This window comes from Anabrus simplex, chromosome 3, assembly GCF_040414725.1.
Source record: "Anabrus simplex isolate iqAnaSimp1 chromosome 3, ASM4041472v1, whole genome shotgun sequence".
Lineage (NCBI taxonomy): Eukaryota > Metazoa > Arthropoda > Insecta > Orthoptera > Tettigoniidae > Anabrus > Anabrus simplex.
In genome coordinates, this window is record NC_090267.1 from 100,379,669 (window position 1) to 100,402,048 (window position 22,380).

Genomic DNA, 22,380 nt, shown 5'->3' on the forward strand with positions numbered 1-22,380 from the left:
TTTTAGGAAGATTTTGAGAACATGGCTCATTAGGCTTATGATTCTGTAATCTCCACAAGATTTAGCCATTGTTTTCTTTGTAATAGGTATGAAAGTTCATATCAACCAGTCAGAAAGGATTAATCCATTGATGTATACTGCCATATTTTCTCGCCTAATTAACACACTTCTTTGACAAAAAAATACTGGCGAAAACTTCGGATGCATTAATTATTCGAGGAATTCAGGTGCGTATATTTAAAAAATTGTTTACAATTCATTTACATTTAAAAGATACATCAAATATAATATACACACAATTGGTTCAACTAATTTACATTTGGCGTAAAATTCCGACATGAGATTTTTTCTGAAAAGTCATATAGGGTACATCAGGGAAGTTGGACACGTGGGCTTGAAGTACAGACACTGAAAAATATTCTTCCCGTGACGAGCTGACAATACGACCTGAAGTGAAATAAGCATGTACTAATAAAAGTACAATTCTTGTAAGTACCTAATAATGACATACCGGCACCAAAAAAAAAAAAAAAAAAAAAAAAAAAAAACCCACTGTTATATTTCCCTAAACCGTTCATATCCAGTCTCGTAGGAGTGAAGTGTCCATCCACCCCTTTTCTTGGATACGAACGTGGATCCCTCGCGGAAATTTTACTTTAGGCATTGCGTTTTGTTTTAAAACATAATGTGCAAGCTTCCCGCTATCACCTGTTACAGCAAGCATTGCAGTACATCGTTCTTTTTTTGCTTCCGGTAGTGCATGCGATAACACACTTTGTAGTGAGGGAGGACCTCTGCTATCATACTATAATATAGCGCTACCATAACAGTCGGGGTGGTAGCGTGTTTAGACAAAAGTACATGTAACGATAAATAATCAGAAGTACGCAGAGGAATATGCAAAGATATATGGCGATACAGTAGAGCGCTCAGCGTACTAGAATAATAATAATAATAATAATAATAATAATAATAATAATAATAATAATAATAAATGATGATGAGGAGTAGTATAAATCAAGGAAAATCGCGCAGTAAGGAAGAAGCTAGGCCAATAACAATGCGAAATAGAACATATATTTAACAACCATAATTTAACAACAAGATAAATAATTGCAAGTAGAAGAAAAATCCAAAAGGTGTGCCACAATTACAAATAATTATCCAATGGTACATAAAAGGAAAGCCTGCTGAACAAATTGGAAGTGTACAATATACATCGAAACAGAACCCTGAAAGAGAAAAAGCATGAAAGGGAGGGGGAAGGGAAGTAGGATGAGTATTAGGACGGGGAAAGGATTTTCTTCACCGGATATTGCTGAAGTTTAGTAATAGCATAGATCTAGGATGACATCAGAAAATAATTTACAATCGTCCGTAGCGCAGTGCGTGAATAGAAGCAGTCTAAGTTATGAGTTTTTAAAGGGAAGCATAACCACTCGACAGAAGAAGGTATTACAGCAGGCAATAGCCCGAATGAAAGTTTTGAGTCCAAATGCAGATAAATATTATAAGTCTTGCTCACCGAGTCGCTATAGATAGAGTCCAGATGAAATTGACATGATTACAATAAGCACTGTTTTAGTGTTTGGTCCACCACTCCGCCACGAAGCCCGACTCAACAGGGAGAAAGGTGGAGAGAGCAATATATAGTAGAAAGGAAGATTCCAGAAAAAGAACGCAGGCTACAAGCCAGTGAGTTCTAGAAACATAATGTCACATGGTTACACAGCGCACAGGCACAGCGGACTGCAGCGAAGATGACGTAATCAGTCAAGTAGACGACAGGTGAGTGAGGTGCATGGTGCGGCAAGAAGGAAGTAGAAGCGAGCAGCAGTAAACAAGGTAGGAATATGTAGAGTAGATTCGGCGATCGTAATAACTTGATGTCCCTTTCTTATCAATTGTTCGACTTTGTGACCTGTAGTTCCTATTTGGGAGAGCAAATATTCCTTCACTTTATGCTTCTCATTCACAAAGCGATGAAAATCAATTACTTTTTGGTTGAAATCATAGGGCATAATGTTGTTGTTCGTCGAAAAGAAAGTTCATTTCTCTTGATAAAATTAATCATGCCTCAGCTAACCTTCAAATCTGAGACACTGATTCAATGTGCAGCAGCATTTTGAGAAGCGGCGTATCCAACGGTGCATAACGAAATCATATATTTGACCAGATTCTCCCCTAAATTCGGAAACGCGAAATGCTTTGCGAGACTTGACGGTCGCTTGAAGTGCGGTTACCGCAGTAGCGCACGTTGCATTCTGACACTGAATACTTGCGGCCCACTGCCCTATTCCCGTATGTTTCAGCATAACTGATCACCGTGGTTTTATATGATGCAGTATTATTCGAATTCTTGCTCATTGTGGACTAAAAAACAATTTTGAGATCTCATAAAATGCATGTCCCGTACCTGAAACACTGGTAAAATACATTTGTACCAGACTGGAATAGTTTAAAGTTAAAAACTTCATAGTGGGTCTGTATTTAACTGTATTGAACTGAGAATAACAATAATAAAGGTAAATATAAGAGGTCCACCTTTTCAATACAAAACAATTTTGTTGCTCTGCTTAAGTCACTACAGTTCCCATCCACGCTTCGAGCTCCGCAGCAGGCTGCGCACGATGAGTTTCATATCACACGTCGTTATTCTTTTTTCCCTCCCTAGTTGTCTGTCTTTCGCTTTTCTAATTAGGCCATCAGTCACACAAATAACTAGTGACCTTCACTTGTAATGTTCTCTACCTTTCGTAGTATGGAACACCACTAGTTTAGAAAATTCAGATAAAGTGCAGTTACAGCTGCACAGCTTTCATGTGATCAACCTTATTTCTTCACAAGAAGACTATTTACCAAGTTCTTACAGTGTTCACCCAAGTTTTAAACAGAAAGTATTTTATACACAATCAAGACTCAACATCTGATGTGATCTTATTGTCATAAATAAGACTCGCAAGGTTAACTTGTTAGTAGCAGAAAACTTATATGAATATGATTAAGACTTAACATTAAATGTGATCTCATCTTCATTTCTAGATTATGTAAGACTCTCATGGTTTTAACTTGTCAGCAACTGAAGATTCAGTTTTAAGCTCTATCAGCCTATGTATTTTATCTATGAATCACTTATTCTTAAGGGTAATTTTGCTAAGGACTTGTATTCTACATGTGCATATTTTCTTGTGTAATTTGTTCTCTGACACTCTTTATAAGATCGGCTGATGATGACACTCACCCAGTGTCGAAATCAGTACCGAAATAAGTTGCGACTTAAACAGAGCAACAAAATTGTTTTTTATTGAAAAGGTGGATTTCAAAATTTACAATTATTATTGTTAGACTGGAATAGAGCATCACTAGTCACTTCTGGGCTGATTATCTCTAACTAGTGCAGTGGTATTTCCTACTGGTTGATAACAGTACATTGCCCAGTATTTGGAATGCCCGGTTTCATGATAGGAAGGCTGCTATCTAGTAGTTGACATCTTTTATTTCAAAATGCATCCAGAGCTGCGCGATGGATATTTGAAGAAGTGGGAGCGTCAAGTATGTGAACATTTTTCTCCACTTAGGACCCAAAAATATTGGAATGCATAAAATTATGCGAGAAAATACGGTAGATAGAATAGCTCTTCAGGATATCCAGTGATCGGTCTTTAAGAATTTGGAATATTTCTACAGGTAAACCATCTGCTCCAGGTGCTTTTCTGTTTTTGAAGTTCTTGGGTGCATATTCTTCTTCCTGGCAAGTTATCAATGGTACTAAATCTGTATCACAAGCAGTATGACATGGCCCCCATTATCATGGAAAAGATCAGTCGCATAAGACTTTCTAGCTGTTCAGTTTTTCTTCATGTTTGATAATGACCTTCCTTTCATTGTTATATCCATTTGTCTTCCTGGTATGTAACCCTGCAGCTTTTTTAACCTTTTTGTGCATGTTAAGTGTTATACTTAGATTCACATTCTTCTGTGTCCTTACAGTGAATGCACAGCCATTTAGTTTTTGCCTTTCTAATCATTTGGTGGATTTTGGTCTGGAGTTCTTTATACTTACCCCAGGTCTTGTTTTTTTACCAGCCTGCATTAGTCTATCAAATCAAAGTTTTTGTCAGTCATCCATGTGTTTTTTTTCTAACTCGCTTGTCCTGTATTCAGTACAGTTGTTTTGAATCTACTCCACTTGTTTTAAATATCTTTTGGCATTTTAGTCTGGTTGGGTAGCTGTTCTCACTTAGGTCTTTCAGGAGGGCTCTCCTAATGTTTTTGTCTTGGAGTTTTGCAGTGTCAAATGTAGGATTGACAAACTTTTTCATGATTAATTTCAGCTTGATTTTATCAACCAATGAATTATGATCCAATGAAACATCAGCAAGAGAATAAGTCCTCACTTCCATAATGCAGTTTCTGAATCTTCTTTTACCCAAAATGCATTTAATCTTACCAGGTGAGTTGGCCGTACTGTGAGCTTGCATACGGTAGATAGTGGGTTCAAACCCTACTGTCGGCAGCCCTGAAGATAGTTTTCTGTGGTTTCCCATTATCACACGAGGCAAATGCCGGGGCTGTACCTTAAGGCCATGGCTGCTTCCTTCCCTCTCCTAGCAGAAGTAAAGCAAAGTCACCTCCGTACAGGCCATGAAGGCCCTTGAAGGACTGGAAGGTAAAGGCTTCCACCATTGTTAACCTTGGCACGTGATTGGGTAGAGTGGTTAGCTCTATGCCCAGCCGCCTTTGCCTCCAGGAATTAACCTGGTACTCATTTTTGGTGTAGGGTGAGTGAACCTCAGGGCTATATGCACCTCCGGAAGTGGAAATCTTTTTTCTTAAATTTTACGACTTCCTGGTGGGGATTCGAACCCACATCCTTCCGGGCGAACCGAGCATGCCTTTACTGCCTCGGCCAGGCAGCCGCTATTCCCTCTCCTAGGCCTTTCCTATCCCATCATCACCTGTAAAACCTATCTGTGTCGCTGCAACGTGAAGCAAAATTGCAAAAATAAAAAATAAATCGTATGCCTCTCAATCCTTGACTAATTTCACCATTTGATTTCCAGGTGTACAATCTCTGTGCTGATTACTTAGAGGAGGTATTTGTGACAACAGTGCTCTCCTGTTGACAAAATTGAACAAACCTGTCCCTGCGATCTCATCCAAGCCATAATTGCCAATTATGTCCTCGCACACACGTTTTCCCACTTTTGCATTGGAATCTCCCATTACGTGATTTTTGGTTATTTTTAGGGCTTCATCAATGTCTCCATAAAACGTTTCAGTATCATCAATCCCATCTCATGTGGGAGCATATGCTTGTATATTTATATCAAAAGGTTTCGAGTTAAACTTGATCAACAAAACTCTGTCCGGTAATGGAGTGATGGCGTTCGATGCATTATTTTCTTGCTTACCCAGTATGATACCAACCCCATTGAAAGGATTTGTTCTTGGTTTCGTGAATAATAGACAAAATGATCTTTGATTCTGCGACTACCTGATCTTAGCCATTGCATTTTGTTTATTCCCAAGATGTTTAGAGTTTTACCATCTCTCTGATTATGTTATAGATCTTTCCTCCTTCATACATACTTCTCACATTCCAAGTGAATATCTTCATTATAGCCGAAGCAGAGATTCTTAGCATCCCCTGACCACTGAAAGCCTGCTAGGGACTGGGACGTGAGGTATTAGTTTGTTCACCCATACTGATGATATCCTGGGGAAAATTGAGGTGATTTCCTGTTGTCTTCTTCAATGCCATTTTAGGCCATTCATTAGCTGCCCTTAACCTAGGGAACTGTCACTGATGTAGCCACCCCTCTGAGGTACAGATGCCACAGCTGATGTTTACAACTTGGATACAGGTACTGTTTACTCATTTAACCTGAGCACGGAGCTGCCTCTTTTGCCACTGACACCATACTGAAACCCTTCTTCTCTGCTGTAGGTACTGTTGAGGTCTCCACTCGTAACCCTGAGCTGGGATCCTTACCTGATGCTACACACTGGGTCAGTGTGCTCTGGGACTTGCACGGGCAGGGTTGCCCACTCCCTGAGTAGAGCTGCTTTAAAAGAGGGTCTCTACCTGCTACCCAACTATGCCACTGTTTGAGGTATAACTGCTGTAACTGCACACTTCGCATTCCCAGGTTAAGGACAAAGCCTCCACCCTCTCTGACTTCATTCCCAACATGTGGATCCATTTTGGATCCTCACAACATTAAAAATAGAACTTTTTTTTACATTTGCCAGCCTGACCACTGCGTCATTTTGCTGTAACCAACTGCATTTCTATAATGCTGAATGGCCAGTTTGTCAACCTGCTAATCAATTACAATGAAAATTTTGATAGCCTGCTAATCAGCCAGGCAGCAACCACCTTCTGAAGTTCATAACTTGCTGCTGTATTGCAACATTGTATCGTCCCAAATCAGTAGAATTTCTGGATTATTTGCAGAGCACTACCTGGCAGCTGTCTTACACTTGTGCTATGGAACATTTTCATTGTCATTAAAGTAAGAAAATACTAGTCAACAACATTTCGATGTCTATGAAGATGCATGTGCAACATATTAAGAGCAGACCAATATCAAAGTAGAATTTCTTTTGGTGAGCAAACTCTGCATAGTGAGGTGAAGAATACTTAGAAACAAAATTAACAGTTAACTTATTTTGAAATTTACAAATGTTAAGTTGCCTTGAAAGAAACTGTAATGCAAGTATAAAGTATAAACTTTTCTATTTAAAATTACCATAAGTGACCTCTACATTGAAATAAGGACAACCACCTGAACGGTTACTCTGTAGATTAAAATATTCTCAAAGCAAGCTGAAATGATGGAATATGACAAAATATTGTCAGTCTATTTGTTCCTCTGCATAAAAGTTGTAGGAATGATTTTTAATTTTATTTTTAGTTTCTTCTTCCTTCTTTGAATGTTAGAACAGTCACCTTCCCGCAGAGGGGTCTCTTCCCGCATCGCGCTCACTTTTTTCTCTCCCTGTCCGCCTTCTGCGTGATGTCATGTGATATGAGACAGTGGTCGCCCGTCCTGCTGACACGTATTACCACTACAGTCTAAAATGGTCATAACTTCTGAACCATTCATGCAAATAATGTCCTGACAAGGTTATTGTAATCCTTATAAAATACTGGAGGAGGTCAGTTTATTTTGATGAGGAACTCCAGGATAATACCGAAATATTTATTTAATTTTAAGGAGTTATATTTTTTACCGTGGACTGTAGCATAAAATCGCTTCTAGAGGGCAGCCGGTTGGAAATAGGTATGTGCCATTGCGGACTTATTTGTAGAGGATTCTATGTTCTACATTTCATACGCTTACACTGGGGGTCTATCGTTGATGGTTCACGCTTCGTAAGCTAAGAAAGCAAGTGACCGACCGACATTTTTGTCTCTTTCTACGTATTTACTGTATATCGGATCATGGATACATAATAATTTTATAGTGGTTCACTACGTGAAGTGTTTGTGTTGTCAGTATCTGAAGTAAAACCACTGTACTGATTAAAATGCAGTCAACATATTATGGAAACGTGTGTGGCGCTATAAATTGTCGGCACGTAAAAGAACTCCCGTGGGACAAAATTACGGCACCTCGAGTCTCAGAAAACCGTAAATGATGTTGGTGAGACGTAACACAAATACATTATTATTATTATTTCGCATATTATAAAGACAATAACGACAACAACTATCATAGCCAGTTAGTTTGCTACTGTGATGGCATAACAATACTTCGTCAGCAATGCTTGGTTATTGAAACACTTTGTAATAAACTCTTGAATATCTCCATTATTACAGCTCATACGGTAAAAAGGTGTCTGATATAAATGACTGAATGAAAATCATATTTTCTATCATTATGTGCTAATAGCCGGGCTGAGTAGCAACTCAAATGGTAGATCGCTGGCCTTCTTAGCCCAACTTGGCAGGTTCGATCCTGTCTCAGTCCGGTGGTGAAGGTGCTCAAATACATAGTTAGTGGGACGTAAAATCCAATAACATTGACATTATTATGAGCTAATAACTTACATTTCTGAATATATTTCGAAGCTTGTGAAATAATACAGTATCCGTGATCCAATATACAGTAAATACGAAGAAAGAGACAAAAATGATGTGTGAGAAGAGACCTGTTACTGGATCTCGGTTATTTCAAAAGGGGGCCTCACACATTCCAGTCATGAGTGGTTAAAAAATATAGCCCAGTTTGAAATTTCATTTGGTGTGTTTTACGGTAAGACTGCATCCAGATGCAAAAACGTGAAAACTCTTATTTCTATTATTAAGTCAAAATTTCCAGTATTCCATGACAAAATAATTTGTCTCTACGTAAGGACCAGGACATTTATTAGGATATGTCATTTTAATGCAAAGAGTAAGGAGCTAGCACTGAGAAAATATGCCAATAAGAAGGCTAAGCTTTGGGCTGGTTCATCAAGTAAGTCTCCTGACACGTACGTTTTAATAATTTAATATAATTCCATAAAGATGTCGATATGATGCATATTTTCCTATGCCATTTGATCTAAGTATTTACTTCATCAGGAAATAAATTAATTATTTTGAGTTGCATGGCAATATTTTATTTCTTATCGTAATATATGTCATGTATTTGATAGTTGATGTTCTACCTGCTCAGCATGTGATAAAATTTAACACATTTTCACGTTTTTAAATTTATTGGAAGTGCCGTTACTTATCGAATTGGACTAAACCAGACTATTATTTGATGAAAGATTGAGAAGATGTTTCACAGGCACGAGAACTCACAGGCTTGCTGTACTGCAACTGTGTACCTTACTCGCTATCGTTCATACCTCGTAATATCAGAGCACTCCAGCCAATGGAAGCTTCAACCGCCGGAGTAGCCTACCGTATATTCTAGTTACCTTGACCTTCCCCCATAACACTCTGTGTACACTCCTGTGGCTGTGCAGTTCCATGACTCATGTAGAAACATTCAGAGAGGAGGTGAAAATTATCCTGTGAAGGAGTCCCGTAAAGCCACTTGTTTGATGCGATGGTCTCTACATTCATTTGTATATTGCTGTTGTTACATGCACCCATTCTTGTCTAGTGTGTTGCGTAGTTCTGATATTGTCCCCTCTCTGGCAAGCTAACGAATGTGCAAATTGTCATAAAATTATGAGAGCTGAAAGAAGTCGTGATTACTCATGTCAAATCAAATTTTTTATTTAATGATTGGTTTTGTGTGTTAGCCATACAGAACAAGCTGCAGATGTGAGACTTAGTCAGAGGGTAGACATTATATAAATAATGAAATCTAGACCAAAACTTAACTACAGGTTCCCTAGTTCATCACTTTTGCTAGTTTGCCATAGTGGGGATGATATGACAATCCAACCTCACAGAGGCGCACACTGGTTGTGCAAATGGTGTGAAACACTGCCATTGTCGCATGTCGGCAATGTTCAAATTTATACAACTGTAGGATCTACAGTCTCCATCCTCTGCTGGTGCATTTAGGACATTTGGCAGTCAGAACTCTATTCCTCACTATTCTGCAGTACAGAATCTTGGATGGTGCATTATTGGTTTACCCCTCCCCAGGCTTTTTTAAATTCAATTACTGTAACTTTTAATATGCATGCAAATATTTTCTCTCATTTACTGCCTTGTAAACATTTTTTTTTTTCCTTTGGGCTACTGTAAATGGTTTAAAATGTCGATAATGAAATAAAAATATGTGTGAAGAGTGTTAATTAGTATTTGCTGTACATGAGAATGAGTTATTTTTATACATACATTGGGCTTTTAAAGTTTTTAGGTAGTAATGTGCAATGGAACTTGGTGATTAAATTAAGTGCTTTGTATTTCTTATGTGCAGATCTGGAACATCTTCTTTGGAGGCCGTTACATCATTCTGCTGATGGGATTGTTCTCTATGTATACAGGCCTTATATACAATGATGTATTTTCAAAGTCTCTTAACATATTTGGCTCATACTGGTCCATCAACTATAATGTGTCTACTGTAATGTCAAATAAAGATCTGCAACTGAATCCTAGTACAGAGGATTATCACCAGATCCCATACCCTGTTGGTCTGGATCCTGTTTGGCAGGTGAGTCATAAGGTGTATCACTTTGCAGTAGTTAAAAGTAAGGTCACAGTATGAACTTTTTCTAGTGTTTATTGCAGAAAGTTTTGAACTTAAGAAGGGAAGGCAACAAAAATAATGTAACCTGAAACTATCTTCATTATTCCTATTGTAATAAATAAATAAATAAATAAATAAATAAATAAATAAATAAATAAATATGGTATTGCCCTAATTATAAAACTGCCTCACATGTAAGACAACCCTAAATTTTTGAAATGTAATTACTAGAAAAATTAAATAATTTTAATTACAACATATTCAAGCTCCCCCTATAACTTCGATAATTTAACAAGTTTTATTATATAATGCTGATATACTACCAATTTATTGATGTAGTCTGCTAGTAGGCATTGAGAAATAGTGGTACAATGTTATAAATACAATCCTGGATTGTGCATTATTAGTTTACCCCTCCCCTGGCTTACCTTAAATTCAATTACTGAACTTTTAATATGCATACCACCTCCAGTGCCTTCATTCCTATAACTTGGTGATTTACTGGTTAAGTTTGGTTTGGTTTAATTTCTCCTGCACAAATGGAGTAACAAGCAAATTAATTTTATTAAACTTTTTGTGTCTGGTCCTCTCAATGCTTTTCTTGATGTGCTGGCATCTTAAACTTTCCTTCCACCAATGTCAAGTTACACTTCGAAACACCAAACTTTTTCTCAGCCTGGATATTATTACCAAGTTTTGTGTGATGTAAAACCCATCATTTGAACTTTAATGTATATCCTTACTTCTATCCTGACCTTAGTTAACTGAAGTAACGAAGACATTTTTCTTACCACGGGATCTGTCGTGACTGGAAGTGACAAAAACTGAATGTGTTAATACAATAATGCTAACCAAAGCTGCAATATGTCACAAGCCACAAATTGGAAAAATAGTTAAAGCTCGAGAAATTTTTGTTTGTTACCAAGAGTTCAGCTGAGAAATGTGAATGTACCTACATGCTGTAATGGTTTAGGTTGCCAGACAACTATAGATTGTTTTTAAATATGCATGAACCAAGTGCTTGGCTACAGTATAACTCTCAGTTGTTTCGATTTCACAAGGTGTTAATGTGCCTTTTGTAAAGAAGACTTGAACTTAGAAAAAATAGGACTACGATTTTAGAAACATCGAGAGTTTTTTCCTAATATCCTTTGAACACTATCGATAGATGATATCAGACAACAAACATTTTAATTAACATCCAGATAACGTTTATCTTAAATCTCTTTGTCCTGTGAGTGTACATAGTGTCCTAATGTAGTGTTTATTTTGTATCAAGTGTTAATGTATCTTCATTTGTTAAACATTGATTTATAAGACGGAAGGTATCTATCCACATGATAATATTTCAATAGGTGCCAACACCAGGTATTTTAATAAATTAATTTTAAAGACTGCTTCAAGAACTCTATTAAATAATTGTTCACCTATCGGTAATAATTGTGAATAATGAGACAATAAATATAATTCAGATTATATTGTATTTTTAACTCATATTATTTTAGCTATTAAGATAGTTCAATACAAGAATATTGGTATCCCGTTAACATTTAATTTTGAGGATGAAAGTTAGGCTGAAGATGCCCACAACTAGGGCGAAACATGTCCCAATTTGAGTTTCATGTATAAGTTATAAACATTCTAATGAATGTATTGTATTGTATTGTATTGAATAGGTTGACCTTTTAATAAACTTAATTGTTTTAAGATAATAAGTGGTATGTTCCGAGCTGTAAGCGGAGAGATGGCGTGAAATGACATTAGTAGACGAATAAGTTTGAGTGGTGTCTTTAAAAGTAGGAAAGATCACAATATATGTATATAAATTTGGAATTCAAGAGGACAAATTGGGGAAAATATTCCAATCCCTAACTCCCTTCCTACAAGCGCATAACTTACCAAGGGAGATGTTCAATAAATTTCCAATTTCTTTGAAATCATTTAAGAAAAGGCTAGGAAAACAACATATGGGGAATCTCCCACCTGGGCGACTGCCCTAAATGCAGATCTTGATTGATTGATTGATTGATTGATTGATTGATTGAAAACATACTAGGGTATGCGTTAATAAAACATGAGACAACGAACGTACGAAATTAAATATTATGATAATAAAACGCATTACCGCCACACCTGTAGACATCCATAAATGCGGCGAACTTTCCTGTTTATTTTTATTCTTTCAGTCGTGGAACTTTTAGCACTATCCATGCGATAGCATACCTAACCTAAACAATGCGGTCTCTTATCTCATTTACAGCTGTTTTGGTAAATCCTGATGTGATGAATATAGAGAACAAGCATGAAATATACTTAAAAATATGGGTCTGGCTTTCAGCATTTGCAGTTATCAAAAGAATGCTTCTAGTCACTAAGTATTACCGGTACATTCGGAAGTACAACTGATAACATACACTAGTTATCAGCTGGTGGTTTAGCATGCTTTCAACAACACGGCTTTATTCAGGAGGAGTGGCTTCTGCTACACATACACCAGCTGGGAATATCGGAGACCTTCTCCAGAAACCACTTGGGAATAGCTTCACACAGTTTAGACTTTATAGTCGGGAACTAAACTATTTTTAAAAGATTCAAGAAGACGGGACCTCGAATGCTGTCTCAATTGCAGTGCATGGCTGACGAGAATCACGAGATGGCAGTGAAGATGACGTCACTTGGAATGACAACACGCCGGTAGCAGGGAATTTAGGCATAGATATCTATATATATATAAAATAAGAGTTTTGTCTGTACATTGCTCAGAATTTGAAAATAATGGTATTTCTGTATCGGTCATGTCCATAGTAACAAGAAAATGCACTTTTTGCTTTTCCGTAATGTCTGTCTGTCTGTCTGTCTGTCTGTCTGTCTGTCTGTCTGTCTGTCTGTCTGTCTGTCTGTCTGTCTGTCTGTCTGTCTGTCTGTCTGTCTGTCTGTCTGTCTGTCTGTCTGTCTGTACACGCATCACGAGAAAACGGTTGAAGAGAATTTAATGAAAATCGGTATGTGAAGTCGGGGGATGAGCCTCTACAATCTAAGCTATAAATCATTTTACTCACGCTGAGTGAAATGGTAGTTTAGGGGAAGGCCTAAAATTGAATTCTCAACTATTTATGTTATTAGTGGTCTAATGAAAATCGGTATGTGAAGTCGGGGAATGAGCTTTTACAATCTAGGCTATAAATCATTTTACTCACGCTGAGTGAAATGGTAGTTTAGGGGAAGGCCTAAAATTGAATTCTCAACAATTATGTTATTAGTGGTCGTATTTTAAGGAAAATGGGTATTCAAAGTTGGGGAATAAGCTGCTACAATCTAGACTATCAATAATTGTATTCACGCTGAGAAAAATGGTAGTTTAGGGGAAGGTCTAAAATGTAATTCTCAAATATTGTTATTAGTAGTCTTACCCTGATGAAAATCGGTATGTAAAGTCAAGAAATAAGTTGCTATAGTCTAGGCTGTAAATTATTTTATTCACGCTGAGTGAAATGGTAGTTTAGGGGAAGGCCTAAAATGTAATTCTCAAATATTTCTTATTAGAGGTGTAATCGATGAATGATACATAACTAAGGTTATATAATATTAAATTTCCTATTATTCACGTCTTATACATTGTTACCGTACTGGCTATGATCACAAAGATATTCATGTATTTGGATTTTTGTTACTAAGTCCATATCAGCACCGAGTAACGAGAAAATGGGTAAACAGTACTTAATGAAAATCGGTGTGTAAAGTCGGAGAATAAGAAACTACAGTTTAGGGTAAAAAATATTTTACAAATCACGGAGTTGAAAGAAAACTAAATGTGAAGGCCTACAATATAGAAAGCTCATAACATTGATCAACAATACCATTACATTGACCATTGTTTGCCGTGATGTGCTTTGTGTCTTCTGTTGCCCCTCATCTCCGGTAGATAGGATTACTGCTGCGTACACAGTATTTTTATTTGATTTACGTCGCACCGACATAGATAGGTTTTATGCCAACGATCGGATAGGAAAGGGCTAGGAGCGTCTTAGGCCTTAATTAAGGTAGAGGCCCAGCATTTGACTGGTGTGAAAGTGGGAAACCACAGAATACCATCTTCAGCACTGCCGACAATGGGGTTCGAATCCACTATCTCTCGGATGCAAGCTCACAGCTGCGCACCGCTAACCACACGGTCAACTCGCCCAGTCGTACAGAGTGTAACAGCCTGCCTGAATATTGATGGGAAGTAGCTGTGGAGTTAGATAACATTCTTCTTTAGCATGCCATTCCCCTGGTTTATAAATTTTCTGATACTACTGGTACGTAACACACTGGATCATCATAGCATTCGGGCTATTCAATCCCTACTCTGAGGCACTGATTGGAATGAACAGTGTGCATATTTAATGGAATAATGGCAGATGAGTGTTCATGGCAATCTGAGGCCTGGTCATCCCAGCTCTGGAACTTTGGACTATTAGATTGGCTCCGCAATCTAACCGCAGTACTGTTCGTTAAAAGTGATAAAACGTGCGGCTTTCCATTTGATCGAGTATTTTATATGATAGCATTGTTTTTAATCGCTACATTCATACTTACGTTTTTGTAATGACCTATGTTGATTTCAGTTAGGAAAACCACAAAGTCAGTCTTTTTGAGAATCCCGTAGCGAAGCACGGGTACATCAGCTAGTCTATATATATAAAATAAGAGTTTTGTCTGTACATTGCTCAGAATTTGAAAATAATGGTATTTCTGTATCGGTCATGTCCATAGTAACAAGAAAATGCACTTTTTACTTTTCCTTAATTTCTGTCTGTCTGTCTGTCTGTATGTATGTATGTATGTATGTATGTACACGCATCACGAGAAAACGGTTGAAGAGAATTTAATGAAAATCGGTATGTGAAGTCAGGGGATGAGCCTCTACAATCTAGGCTATAAATCATTTTACTCACGCTGAGTGAAATGGTAGTTTAGGGGAAGGCCTAAAATTAAATTCTCAACTATTCATGTTAATAGTGGTCTAATGAAAATTGGTATGTGAAGTCGGGGGACGAGCCTCTACAATCTAGGCTATAAATCATTTTACTCACGCTGAGTGAAATGGTAGTTTAGGGGAAGGCCAAAAATTGAATTCTCAACTATTTGTTATTAGTGGTCGTATTTTAAAAAAATGGGTATGCAAAGTTGGGGAATAAGTTGCTACAATCGAGGCTATCAATAATTGTATTCACGCTGAGAAAAATGGTAGTTTAGGGGAAGGAATAAAATATAATTCTCAAATATTGTTGTTATTAGTAGTCCTATCTTGATGAAAATCGGTATGTAAAGTCAGAAAATAAGTCGCTATAGTCTAGGCTGTAAATTATTTTATTCACACTGAGTGAAATGGTAGTTTAGGGGAAGGCCTAAAATGTAATTCTCAAATATTTCTTATTAGAGGTGTAATCGATGAATGCTACATAACTAGGGTTATATAGTATTAAATTTCCTATTATTCATGTTTTATACATTGTTATCGTACTGGCTATGATCACAAAGATATTCATGATCTTGGATTTTTGTTACTAAGTCCATATCTGCGCCGAGTAACAAGAAATGGGTAAACATTATTTAATGAAAATCGGTATTTAAAGTCGGAGAATAAGAAACTACAGTTTATGGTATAAAATATTTTACAAATCACAGAGTTGAAAGAAAACTAAATGTGAAGGCCTACAATATAGAAAACTCATAACATTGATCAACAATAACATTACATTGACCATTGTTTGTCGTGATGTGCTTTGTGTCGTCTGTTGCCCTTCATCTCCGGTAGATAGGATTACTGCTGCGTACAGAGTATTTTTTATTTGATTTACGTCGCACCGACATAGATAGGTTTTATGGTGACGATGGGATAGGAAAGGGCTAGGAGCGTCTTAGGCCTTAATTAAGGTACAGTCCCAGCATTTGACTGGTGTGAAAGTGGGAAACCACGGAATACCATCATCAGCGCTGCCGACAATGGGGGTTCGAATCCACTATCTCTCGGATGCAAGCTCACAACTGCGCACCGCTAACCACACGGTCAACTCGCCCAGTCATACAGAGTGTAACAGCCTGCCTGAATATTGATGGGAAGTAGCTGGGGAGTTAGATAACTTTCTTCTTTAGCATGACATTCCCCTGGTTCATAAATTTTCTGATACTACTGGTACGTAACACACTGGATCATCATAGCATTCGGGCTATTAATTAATCCGTACTCTGAGGCACTAATTGGAATGAACAGTGTGCATATTTAGGGGAATAATGGCAGATGAGTGTTCATGGCAATCTGCGGCCTGGTCATCCCAGCTCTGGAACTTTTGACTATTAGATTGGCACCGCAATCTAACCGCAGCACTGTTCATTTAAAGTGATAAAACGTGCGGCTTTCCATTTGATCGAGTATTTTATATGATAGCATTGCTTTTAATCGCTACATTCATACTTACGTTTTTGTAATGACCTATGTTGATTTCAGGTTAAGAAAACCACTAAGCCAGTCTTTCTGAGAATCCCGTAGCAAAGCACGGGTACATCAGCTAGTCAAGGATAATTTAAAAAAAAAAAACACCTATTCAATACTTTCCACGTTTAATGTGGTTATTATCTACATGATTTTATGTAGACTTATGATTTTATGGAGACTCATGTAGATAATAACCACATTAAACGTGGAAAGTATTGAATAGGTGGTTTTTTTATTAAATTATCCTTGATATCTATGCCTAACGTCATCTTCAATACGGAACAATGAGAGTTGCAACTTGTAAGCAGGGAATTTAGCGGCGCAAGACAATTAAAATGAAAGCAGTGATCAGGTTTACTGTGTGGTAGGCTACTTCTCAACTGACAGAGACAAATGACTGGCCATTGAGTTATTTTGTATCAGTATTGCATAATACAGGGACTGATGACCTAGATGTTAGGCCCCTTAAAACAAGCATCATCATCATCATATTACATAATACAATACCTTATCCCTTTTCTCTATGGGTTCGAGTATGAAGTGAGATGAATTTTCGTAGAGAGTTTTTACAATGGTATGCTCTTCCTGACGTCAACCTCACCAGAGGAATTAATGAGATGAAACAAATGACATGATATTATGAGTAACTAAAATGGATTATATTTATTTTATAGGTAGACCTAAAAGAAGTGTTCACCATTTATTGACTTTTTACATTTAGAAATACTGCCTTCCAATGAAAATAACCAGGATAACTCTCAATACATTCATAAGTTTGTTAAAGAACAAGCCTAGAAGTCATGTGTTCACTGCACAAAATTTGAGGTTATCGCATATTGGATCCCCCTTTACTCTTTTTGGCTGTAAAAGTGGGAAAAGGGGAGTCTAATGCGCGAGTAAATACGGTAGTTTATAATTTTTTGGAATCTGGACTGAGTTCAGATTCAGAAGTGTAGAAACCAGTGGAAAATTTTGAGGTTCAATAAGCTTTCTAACTTTTGGGATAGAAAATGAAGGGAATGCTGTGATCAGCACGTTGCCAAAAACCATCTTTTTCTTTTAGAGCTATATTCCAGCAAGCCTCTGTTGTCATCCTTCTGTTTCCAAGATAGTGGGTTCGATCCCAGCAGGAGTTGGTGGCATTTAAGGGTGTTTATATACAATAACTGTTGTGCTATTACCTTCCAGCACATTAAAGAACTCCTATGGGACAGAATTCTTTCACTCAAACATATCTTTAAAATCTGTAACAATAGAAGGGGGTATCAGTTGTAATTGATAATACAACATTGAAGGAAATCTCTACCTTTCTCATTTTTAACTGATGGTCTTAATTGAGTGCTGTCTGTAAGGAGAGGGAAAATCAAGTCACTGCTTCCTTCAAGTGTTGAACCGTGGTCCTTGTACCCTACCTTACTATTTTTTTTTTTAATTTACTTTGTGATAGCACCATTGAAAGTGTGTTACATTTCAAGTACCTAGGACACTGGCTATCACAACAATGGGATTCAGATGTATAAATCCAAACCAGAGTGGTCTTATGAAGTTGTGCATTTCTGAAATTAAAACATCTTGTGTTCAATCCTAATCTCTGCTTCAAAACACATTGGTGTATTGTGAAGTGTTATGTCTTTAAAATTCTGCCTTATTGTGAAGTATAATTCAACTGCAGGTCTTTGAAATGTGAATGTGAAGATCCAATGGGTAGACCACACCATCAAGGAAGTAGACTGTAATGCCAGAAAATCTTGTGAAGTCTTAACTTTTGCAGAATACTAAAAAATCAGTTTATTTTGGTCATGTCTTCAGAAATGACAAAGCCTGATGAAACTGATCATAGAAGGCAAGATAGAAGGAAAACGTGGACAGAGAAGATTATCCAACGGTGGTTTGACATCCAGGATACAGGAAGCGCAAAATATGAACAATTTCTCCAGGGTGGCTGCCAGTCTTCTGTGAGGCACTGGAACAACTACTTTATACTGCAAGTGATTTACCCTATAAGGGTGGTTCAGTCCAAGGTGGGAGGGCAGTAGCATATTATTCAGGACTTTTGCCATGCATCTTTTGTTGAACAATACTTGGTAATCTCACATATGGGTAGGCCTACATATTGGAAACTCTGAGTGGCATATTAATTGATAATTTATGGACCGCACATTTATGGACCGCACAGGAGTTTGCTTTGGGGCCTTAAAGCATGGCTTTTGCACTTTCCTTTTTTCACTTAACATCTTGGTCATAACTGTAACCCTTTAAGGCAAATTATAAATAAAATAAGCAAACAAAGTAAACTCATAAAATCATCAAACAAAAATTAAACTTTTTTAAAAAACTAGAAAAGATAGAAGAGAATTTCAAGAAAAAAACAATTGCAAAATTATTACTAAACTTTCAGCAGATAACTTCAAAAAATGAGAATCCCCATAATTAATGCTGAGAGAGCAATTAGGAAAGTTAGCCCACAGTAAGGAAGAAAATGCAGTGACCCAGTAGGAAAGTTTAAAGTAAACACTGACACACCCATTGTAACCATTGCTGATCTAATAGATCCTCCAACCATCAACAAAGTAGAACTCACAGTTAAGGAACTAAAAATTTACAAGGCATGTGGTAAAGACCTGGTCTTTGCAGAAATCTGGAAAGAATGCTGGAAAACTTGTGATCATTCATAAATCTCCATCACAATCTAGTAAAAATGTAGATGATGGAGAAATTTTCAGAGCACTGGACCATAGGAATAATCTATCAATAATTTTTTTTTAAAGGAAATAAAACCAACCCAGACAATTTAGGGGAATAACTCTTTTGTGCTGCACATACTAAATTTTCTCTCGCATAATTTACAACAGGATCAAAAACACTCTGGAACCAAAACTTGGAAAACACCAAGGAGGATTTTGCCCAAAGAGAAGCTGCCCAGACTCAAATTCTCAGCCTGAAACTGATAATGGAATATTACAAGCAGAGAAATACAGCTCTTTATCTTGTTCATAGATTTAAAAAGAAGCATATGATAGTATCCATAGACCCACACTTCTAAAAATCCTCGTCATATGGTCTTCATCCTAAATCAGTAAAAATCATCAAACTAACTTTAATCAATTCCAAGATAAAAGTATAGGGGAGAAGTGTCAATCTTCTCAATAAAGGTGTGCCCACACCAAGATGTTTTCGTTAACTTTGTTAATAAACACTGTTTATTAGCAGTGTTCATGAACATTTTTGTATGTCAAGTAAATAAAGTGTGTTCATTAACTTTTCAAGCATGTTGATAAACAAAATTCCTTTAACTTTTTTGAGTGAAACTTTTCATTAACATTTTGTGTTTTTGTTAACATTTTTGGTTCACACGTGCATCGACACAATTAGAGCACGCAGATTCATAGCACGGAATACGATGATTTCTAATTTCTTCTAAATATTGACTATCAAATCGGAAGCGAAAGTTCTTATATACAGTACCTTTAGTTCTGTATGATATTCTTTCAGCTGTGTTCTAATGTTGTTTCAATTCCAGCTTCGCTTCTCGCTGAATAACCTAACCTCCCATAATCGCTTGTATATCATCAAAATAATACTAACCTAACTAGGTAGGTTAAATGAAGATTTTCTGTATTTCATACCTTTACCAAAACACCTCAGACACAATAACTAAAATTGCTTGTTTTGATACTTTAGACAAATAGGTATATAAGTGAAATGTCACCAGTTGCTAGGAATCTTTCAAGTTACAGCCAATCTATAAAAAAATATAGCCTGTCATTAGTGGAGTCAGCTTTCTGATAATCTGTATCATTACTTGCAATTTCAGACCCAATTACTGTCAACAATACTGAAAGTCATGTGAGGACATTCTCAAGAGAATTTTGAAAGCCTGCTGCATCATGAATTAAAAGTTCTGACATAAGTGTTCTTTCCAAACTTAATTCTACTCGCCTTTCCAGTATTTTTCCTTGCCACACTTCGCGCCTGCACTTTTCTCTAATTGTACTCACTAAAATAATGAAAGCTGCAGCTGTAAGTATTTTCTTTTTCCTGACCCTATCAATTGTAACCTCATAAATGGCTATTTTGGTGAGGACGCAATGTTGAAGTTTAACCAAAGTTGATTAACATGTGGAGATATGTTTTCATTAACATTATTAACTTTGTTTTGTTAACATTGTTTATTAACTTTGGTGTGGACTAACCATAAAAAGCAGCCTCAGACAAGTTGACGTTTTACCCCCAGTCCCCTCTGTGGGTAGGGGCGGTAGAGTAACACCCACGGTATCCCCTGCCTGTTGTAAGAGGCGACTAATTGGGACCCCAGGGGCTCGTAACTTGGGAGCGTGGGTTGGCGACCATGGGGGCCTCAGTTGAGTCATGGGATTGCTCCACTTGTAACAGGCTCCTCACTTTCATCTATCCTATCCGATCTTCTTTGGTCAACTCTTGTTCTTTTCCGACCTTCATTTTCACACCTTCATGGCCCTTGTCTTTGGCCGATATCTTCATTTTTTCGAAGTCTTGGATCCCCTCAATTTTTTTCCTCTGATTAATGTCATATAAAGGAGATGAGGAAGATAACCTATTTATTTAGTATATAAGTATATTTGACTTCCAATCAAAAAGATTAATTCAAAATAAATAATCCAAATCATATTCATTGTTACAACATTCAGTGTACATTAACAAATGCCTGTTAGTAGACACTAAAGACCAGCACTGTTGTTGTTGTCATCGGTCCATAAACTGGTTTGACGCATCTCCCCATGCCACCGTATCTTGTGCTAACCTTTTCATTTCTACATTACTACAGCCTACATTTACTCTAATCCATTTGTCATATTATATTTTGGTCTACCCCTGCTTTTTTACCGCCTGCACTACCGTCAAAAACAAACTGAACAAGTCCTTGATGTCTTCAAATATGTCCTATCAATCTCTTTCTTCTTCTGATCAAACTTTACCAAATTGTTCTCTCACCAATTCAGTTCAGTATCTCTTCATTCGTGATTCTATCTACCCATCTCACCTTCAGCATTTTTCTGTAACACCACATTTCAAAAGCTTCTGTTCTCTTTCTTCCTGAGCTGGTCATCATCACTGTTTCACTTCCATACAATGCAACGCTCCAGACAAATGTCCTTGAAAACTTTTCTAATTGCTATTAATGCTCGAAGTTAACAAATTTCTTATGAAAGACCTACCGTGCTTGTGCTAGTCTGCATTTTATATCATCCTTACTTCTGCCATCATTAGTTAATCCACTTGCCAAGTATCTACTTTTAAGACTTCATTTGCTAATCTAATATTTCCTGCATCACCTGACGTTATTCGACAGCACTCCATTACTTTTGTTTTGGATTTATTTATTTACTTTTAACACACCTTCTCAAAGACGGTGTCCATACCATTCAGCAGTTTCTCCAGATCTTCTGCAGACTTAGATAAAACATCAGCAAATCTCAGAGTTTTGATTTCTTCTTCTTGGATTGTGATTCCTTTTCCAAATTCTTTTCTTTTTTTTTTTTTTACTACCTGTTCTGTAAAAACATTGAAAAGGAGGGGATAAACTGCAGCCTTGCCTTGCTCCTTTCTAGATTGCTTTTTTCATACCATTTGATTCTTATCACTGCAGTTGAATTTTTGTAGAGATTGCAGATTTATCTCTTTCTCGGTATCTGATCCCGATCACCTTCAGAATCTCCAATAGCCTGGTCCAATCAACGTTATCAAATTCCTTTTTTTAGATCTATGAATGCC

At 37.0% G+C, this 22,380-nt stretch overlaps 1 protein-coding gene across 4 annotated transcripts in view; it reads left to right on the plus strand.

Moving 5' to 3' along the window:
• Nucleotides 1–22,380, plus strand: part of LOC136866028 (V-type proton ATPase 116 kDa subunit a 1) — a 338,604-nt gene that overhangs the window by 223,314 nt on the left and 92,910 nt on the right. For all 4 annotated transcript variants that reach the window (XM_067142636.2, XM_067142639.2, XM_067142638.2 and 1 more), the window contains exon 10: nt 9,879–10,115. In XM_067142636.2, coding sequence (XP_066998737.2) covers nt 9,879–10,115 — 237 coding nt within the window. The remainder of the gene's footprint in view (nt 1–9,878; nt 10,116–22,380) is intronic.